This window comes from Chelmon rostratus, chromosome 10 (genome assembly GCF_017976325.1).
Source record: "Chelmon rostratus isolate fCheRos1 chromosome 10, fCheRos1.pri, whole genome shotgun sequence".
Taxonomy (NCBI): domain Eukaryota; kingdom Metazoa; phylum Chordata; class Actinopteri; order Chaetodontiformes; family Chaetodontidae; genus Chelmon; species Chelmon rostratus.
In genome coordinates, this window is record NC_055667.1 from 22233159 (window position 1) to 22240736 (window position 7578).

The window sequence follows — 7578 nt, forward strand, 5'->3', positions numbered from 1 at the left end:
AACAGCCAACCCCCTCGCTCTTCAAATCTCACACTGACCGTCTCAGTAACAGTTTCTTTCCTCAGGCAGTCAGGTTGCTGAACAGCTGACACCCCCACAAGCACATCACGTTGTTGTATTACCATGATTATTGTGTATATAATGTATGGACTCATTGTAGTCTGTTTAGGTCTCTGGTGTGTGTCCAGAGCACAAGAATTTGCTTGCACGTCTAATAAACATGCCAATAAAGTTGAGCTTGAACTCGATCCTGAGGGGGACATGAGTACGTTCCAGCTTCAGGGCTGTGACATTTCCCTGAAAACCACAAATAGAGGAAAAGTCAGGGGAATTACCAATTGGCTTCATCCTCGTGGGACCATGAATGTACAAAATTTAATTTCAGTCCGTAGCTTCTGAGGTATCTTAGTTTGGACCAAGGTGGTGGAACAATCAGCTGACATTGCATCCCTAGAGCCACGCCGCCAGCATGGGCAATCAAATATGGCCTACATACACGCTCCCATGATCAGCTCCACACATGCACTAATGCATACATAAAAAATGTCTAATGTGTGTCTAACATGATTTTTTGCTGGGACAAAAAAGGATAATCGCGCACACTAAAATCCTTAAAATGGCCCCCGCTCCTTCTCCCTCATTAAAAATTCCAGAATATGCAAATATTTTTCATTCTCTCTGCTGGACAGAAGACGTCTCCTGCTTCACCGTAAAGCTCGTCCTCGGTGTTGGTGCGCTGCTGGCGTCAGGTTTCAACACATTTGTGTGTTTGCTGAATATCGGACCAGCATTGGCCTCCAAACTACTTGCCATGTGAAAATGTTCTCGTGGGCGTGCCTCTCAAAATCTGATCTTCTGTTAGCGAAGAGAAACCTTCCACTTCGGGATGAACGTGAAAACAGCCTTCTAGTGTCACACTGTGCACATAAATCGTTCTGCACAAACATTCAGCTGCAGGAACAAGAATAAAAAAACTGTTTTTTTTTCAAAATAGGGTAAAAAAAATTTAGGTATAAGGTACAAATGATGCTAAACATACTCAGACCTAAAGGTGCATTCATGTTGCAAATTCCAAACATGAAAATATAAAGCACATATAGAAATGAACTGTGTTATGTATGGCATGATGATGATTTATTATTAGTTTTATACCCCCCCACCCCGACGACAGGAGGCCCACCATTCCCCAGAATTCCTTGCTGCAGCCCTGCCGGGCCTGTCTGTCTCATTCTGGGGTCCAGTCTGTCCGCAGGGGCAGGAGACCAGCGGAAGACACAGTTCGTTGACAGCTGGACCTCCTCGCTTTGTCCACACTGGAGACAACAGGCGCGTCACACATGATGATGATGATGATGAGAGAGAGACGCTCAGAATAAAACACCACTTTCAAATCATGGATCATACAACACCGCACAGGTCCGCCTCCCTCTCTCTCCCCCTCTCTCTCCGAATAAAACCGACGGTTTCCGCGAATGTGCGAGCTGCCTCCTTGCAAGCAGCCATAATTGGGATTATTCAGGAATAATTCGCCTAATCCAGCCGCGTTGTTTTGGTTCTCCTCCTTTTTTTCACCCATTTTTTTTTGTTTTAACGATCATGATCCTCATCATGAAGTCGTGATTTCGACTCCGTGGCGCGATGTGAATCCCCTCGCGACATCGCTGGATTTGTCAAAAAAAACATGCATTTGTTCTGTCATGGAGGCTTTTTATTGTGGACTACTGAGATGTAGTCCACCTTCGCCGGACGGCAAAACAAAGACTGCATACTAACACGTCTGGGTAAATACATCGCCTTTTTTTTTTTTTTTTTTTTTTGCTTTCTTTTTTGTGGCTGAAAGATGGAAAAAAGAGACGTGTCGAGGCTGATGTCTGTGTGGACTAATTGTTCTGGTGCCACCAGCCAATATACATGCCAAGACGATTCATTTAGGGGATGCGCGATCTTTTTCTCCTCTTCATCGTTTGTGGGTGGGTTTTTCTAAGCATTGAAAATCTGACATCATTTTGGATATATGAACAGATTTATTTTTTTTTATCGCGTCTGCTTCTCGGCTTCTGGAAATCCATCCTTCGACGTGATGCAACATAAAATCTGTTTTCTCGGATGATATTCAGACACAGCAGATGAACACATCCCTCTCCACGAGACTGTAAAAGGGTGGCAGTGGATATTTTTTCTTATATTTATATATATATGTATATATGTCTCTTAAATGTGGCTTAACGGCAGAGTCCTCGTCCCGGACTGCTCGATCAGCTGTTGATTATTAGATCTGCCGTCTTATGTTTATTATATGTTGCTCAATTCGATCTCCTCGCGATGGATTCATGCATAACAGGTGTTGTTCGAGCCCGAGAGCACAGCAAGAGCGTGAGGCTTTATTATGTGTTTTCCTCTCGGTTTAACAAACAGTGAGACAAAGCGACTGGGATCATTTTGGGGTTTTTGCAGTGAGAGAAGAACAGATCCAAAAAGAACAAAAAATGAGGGGATGAAAGGTAGGTTATCATCTCTCTCTCTCTTCCTCACACACGCGCGCACACATGCACACGCACACACACACACAGCAGAGGTGATTTTGACACCTGTTCATCTGTTTTTCACTCCAGCCTGTGTTTCAGGCCTAGCTGATATGGCAGCCATTTGATCAGGTGAAATGATATTTGTCAAGGTGGCAGAGGGCTGTTATGTATGGGGGGGGGGGGGTAAGCCTACAGTTACAGCAAATCATTTTGTGTTTCATGGCCTACATAGACAAGGCCCACCCAGACGAACCCAGCTATGTTTTATTATCACCTCCCGCCTGGAAACGCTTTAAAGGGGAGGCCGCATCTTGATTTTTTTCTTGAATTTCCACCTTTTTAATCGCACCCTCTTAAAACAAGGCTGATCATGATCATCACAATGATAACTTTCTCCTCCTGTTGAGTAAAATTCACATCACACGTAGGCCTGTGGTGAAATAAATAAATAAATAGAATAAATGGCCTCCAGCTCTGCTCCGGTATATTGTCATATGTGCAGTGAATGGTACAGAGTACACCCTCTGCTCTTTAAGCGGCTGTCGCGCATGTGCACGTGCACCGAGCAGCGGGGAGAAAGCAGATAATGTTCTTTGCTCATTTACAACATCTCTGTTTGTTGGACATGCCCAGTGTTGGTTGTACTGTGTCTGCTCCATCCCCCTGTACACCCCCATGCATTCACTCAAACACCCACACTTGCACAAAGTATGTGAGCTGTTGTATCTTAGCAACGGGCAAGGTAATTACTGAGAGAGCCAAGGAGCTGGCATGCTGTGGAGCTGCTGATCTGATCCCAGCCATAGAGAAACAGGAAGGCAGAGATTTCCACTGTGTTGCCCAACACAGCACTTCTGTATCAATGGCGTTGAATGTACGTTTTGTTCTCGTTTAGTGGACTGTTTTGGACCTAACGAGCGTGTCAGACATCTTGCTTTTCATTCCTCAAAATGTGTGTCTCTGTTCACAGGTGGTGAGGTTGTGGACAAAGAGGAAAGATGAGTCTGTCATGTAGAAAAGATCCTCACGGCCTCTCCTTGTAAAGACGAGGGAGCCGCGGGTGACGACGGCTGTAGGAGGATCAGTAGTGTGCATAAAGGGCCCGAACTGGGCAGGCTCTCGCGGAGGCTGATAGAATGGCTAACCAGAGCTTTGCCATCGACGGCCCCGGCAGTTTGCTGGCTGTGCTGGCCTCGCAGAGCGGACTGGCTCGAGGCGGCAGCAGCAGCAGCAGCAGTGACAGCAGCAGCAGCAGCGGAGGAATCTCTGCCACAGATGTGTCTGCCTACTTTAAGCTGGTCTTCTTGGGTTTGATCATCTGCGTAAGCCTTGTAGGCAACCTCTTGGTCTCCCTGCTGGTCTTACGAGACAGGACACTTCACAAGGCTCCTTATTTCTTTCTCCTGGACCTGTGCCTGGCCGATGCAGTCCGCTCTGCTGCCTGCTTCCCCTTCGTGCTGGTTTCCGTCCACAACAGCTCGGCCTGGACTTACAGTGCCTTGAGTTGTAAAGTTGTGGCTTTTATGGCTGTGCTGTTTTGTTTTCACGCTGCCTTCATGCTGTTTTGCGTGGCTGTCACCCGCTACCTTGCCATCGCCCACCACCGATTCTACGCCAAGCGCATGACCATCTGGACCTGCGCCGCCATCATTTGCATGGTGTGGACTCTGGCCGTCGCCATGGCGTTCCCGCCTGTCTTTGATGTGGGGACGTACAAGTTCATCCGTGATGAGGATCAGTGCATTTTTGAACACCGCTACCTGAAGACCAACGACACCCTGGGCTTCATGCTCATGCTGGCTGTGGTGGTCCTGGCCACCCACGGTTTCTACGCCAAACTGCTGCTGTTTGAGTACAGGCACCGCAAGATGAAACCTGTCCAGCTAGTGCCGGCCATCAGCCAGAACTGGACCTTCCACGGTCCTGGGGCCACAGGTCAAGCTGCAGCTAACTGGATTGCGGGGTTCGGACGTGGGCCCATGCCACCCACTCTGTTGGGCATCAGGCAAAATTTACACAATCAACACCGGCGGCTGCTTGGGATGGAAGAGGTGAGGTCAGAGAGGAGGCTGGGCAGGATGTTCTACACCATCACCCTGCTCTTCCTGGTCCTCTGGGCTCCCTACATCGTGGCGTGCTTCTGGAGGGTGTTCGTCAAGTCCTGCACCATCCCCCACAGGTACCTTTCCATCACGGTGTGGATGAGCTTCGCCCAAGCCGGAGTCAACCCCATCTTCTGTCTCCTGCTCAACGAGGACCTGAGGAAAGTGCTGAGAGCTCACCTGCCGACCTACTGGAGGACTAAACAACACCTGCCCCAAGACGAGGCCTACTGCATTATGTGATAAGATATGACCTTAATGAAGAGAATGTTTCAGGTCTTAAAGGGAAATCTGGAGAATAGACGCGATGTAATGCACCTTGGTTAAGTGTCTGTTTTGTTGTTTTGCACAACAAAATCCAATTTTTGCCAACAAATGCAGGCACAGTGCCATCTCATTAAGAATGTTGATATGTGAGTAAATGTGTCAGGCGCAAAGGTTTGATCAGGGCGGCAGAAAAGCCCTGGTAACACTTTAACGGTTTGTATTTCTGATGATGTACTGTATGATTAATAAGTAGGAACGATCACAACAATCACCACCCCAAACTAAGTGTGACAGATGCCATTTTAAAATAATGTTGCCTTATTTCAGTGGGACACGCCCCAAAGCTTTCAGCTGAGAATTCGTTTCTGTGTCACATGAGGCACAAAACAGACACACAGAGGGTTGAAATCCTTGAAGAAATGTGCTGTGGACTGTGAATAGAAAGTGTTGATCAGAGCGTTACTAACTCTGAAACACATCAAGGAACTCAAAGGGTCTGAATGGATTGATAGCCCACCCCGGACGCCTTTTCATGTAATTCAAAGGAGACTGCAAAATATCGAATGGACCCAATAACCTTGGATACATTTAAATAGCTGTTGTGAACCCAAGAAGCCCCTAACATGCTTGATTTTTGGACTTGATTTAGGGCGTGTCAGGTTTCTTTGTATCATAAAAAATTGCCTGTTTTCCTTTATTTGTAAACTATACATGTTAAGCAGATGACACTATTTTGAAATATGACTTGATTTCATATTGTATAGACTGTACAGGAATGTATATTCCTGCTTTTGTGTTTTTATATAGCAATTGTGTGTATGTGTGCGTGTGAGAGGAAGAGGAAGAGGTAGAAAGAGAGGTGAGGAGGGAGGAAGATGAGAGGAATAATGATGATAGAATAGGTTCCAGTAATATTGAGTCAGTATGGAAGCAGCCTCATCTTGGTGTCTCAAAATCATGCAAAATTGAACAATCATCATATGGAAATTTATCCTTTTAATGGATTTCCGTAACTGAAAATGTAGTCTGATTTTTAATGGTGATGTACAAGCAAATGTGAGCTATAGCTGGATAATGCAAAAGGGGGCCGAATAATTAGAAAACAACACTTGTACATTGCAAACAGGCCATAGGATTTAATGTCTTGGATGATCATGTAAATTGCGTCGTTTTAAAAAATCATTAGCAAATGAACATTTATTTGCAAATGATGAACTTGGGAATGTTTTTAAAGTACTGTTATGCTCTCACCAAAACACACACACACACACAAAAGAAGAAGAAATTAAGTGGCACTTAATGTGAAGGAAACTTGAATGTTCGAGGCCCTCTTATATTTCCCCTCAACATAAATGTCACCAGTCGAGCATCCTGGATGCTCCAAAATATGAACATCTTCGGGCTGCGTACGACCCCGGAGATGTTTGGTGTTCGGAAACCACCTTAGACTACATTAAGATGTCTCTCCAAATTAGGATTCATGTAATACAAATGTCAGACCTACAGTATGTTAGGCATAGGTATATTTGTGCAGTCAATTTTCTAAATGTGGACACTTGCACAGCATACTGTATTAGCATGCATTCCACTGCATTTCATAGATTCAAGCCTGTGGATTACAACTTGTACAGATGTTGATATGGAAAGACGAAGTGAAAAGTGAACCGAGGTCCATAATTTTTACGTCCGGCATTCCTTGGCGAGATGATATTCTGTAACTGTACAGTTTAACTGAGGTGGTTCTTTTGCCCACTCATCAATAAAGACTCTACTTTTGATGCATTCTGAGTCATGACCTGCCTAGATGTTGACATGGCTGGATCCCCTGTGGAGAGCACTTCTCAGGAAATAGGCCACTTTATGGTACCTATAGCACAAATTGTATCCTGTGTGCTTTTTTTGTTCCCAAACATAAACTAAAATAAAAGGTGCAGCCTAGCTTTTGTACACTCCACCGCATGAGATGAGAAAGTGAGAGTCAGAATAATATGTGATTTTTTACTTGAGTGCAGCCTTTTAAAAGTCAGACAGGTGCACAAATACACAAAAAGCTGAAAAGACACCTATCAATTAGAATTGTTATACAAGGGTTGAACTGAACTAAAAAATGGGATTGGAGCTTAAACCTTCCTGCAATGAAACCTCAAGTAAGACGATGTAAAGTTTACAAGCCAGAACGACTCCACATGAAAATGACCAGATCATTAAGGTAAATGCTAAAACAGTAGCACAAATAGAGATTATAATGTGTCATATTTGTTATGCAAAAATTGCCCATCTAAAGTTTGCTTACATGAGCTAACATTACCCACCATGAGCTAGCGGTCATACCAGACCACAAGGGGCTGCAGCAGCAAAAACCCCAGCAGGCTGTACTGAATTGAGCGAGGCTGCGTTTTATTTCATACAAATTCAACTTTTCTTTCGTCAGAGGGAGAATGTGTTATTTCCTCTCTCAGAAGTTACCCTTTAAACAGCGAAGCAAAAACAAATATGTTGCAAGATCCTTGAAATGTGTTAGAAAAACAGAGAAAAGAATGAAAGGACTCAAGCATAAACACACTGAGAGATAAACTCCAGATGATGGATTTTTTTTTACCACACCAAATGACATATCAAAGACAACATTTAATACAACATAATATCCAGAAATGGTGGCTGTAATATAACGTAAATCCTCTGTA

General features: G+C 44.5%; 1 protein-coding gene across 2 annotated transcripts; it reads left to right on the top strand.

The window, feature by feature from the left end:
• Window positions 1-2351: 2351 nt before the first annotated feature.
• LOC121613135 (probable G-protein coupled receptor 173) lies at window positions 2352-4909 on the top strand. 2 transcript variants are annotated; one of them, XM_041946422.1, is made up of 2 exons: window positions 2352-2501; window positions 3496-4909. In XM_041946422.1, exon 2 carries the CDS (start codon window positions 3662-3664, stop codon window positions 4868-4870), a length of 1209 nt encoding a protein of 402 aa, XP_041802356.1. In that variant the 5' UTR covers window positions 2352-2501; window positions 3496-3661; the 3' UTR covers window positions 4871-4909. The 2 variants fall into 2 exon arrangements, with proteins under 2 accessions (XP_041802356.1, XP_041802357.1); XM_041946423.1 differs by lacking the exon at window positions 2352-2501 and having other exon boundaries at window positions 3662-3758; window positions 3801-4909.
• The last annotated feature ends 2669 nt before the right edge of the window (window positions 4910-7578 follow it).

Excerpts from the sequence above, each read along its gene's own strand:
- LOC121613135 (XM_041946422.1), top strand. The coding sequence starts at position 3,662 with ATGGCTAACCAGAGCTTTGCCATCGACGGCCCCGGCAGTTTGCTGGCT.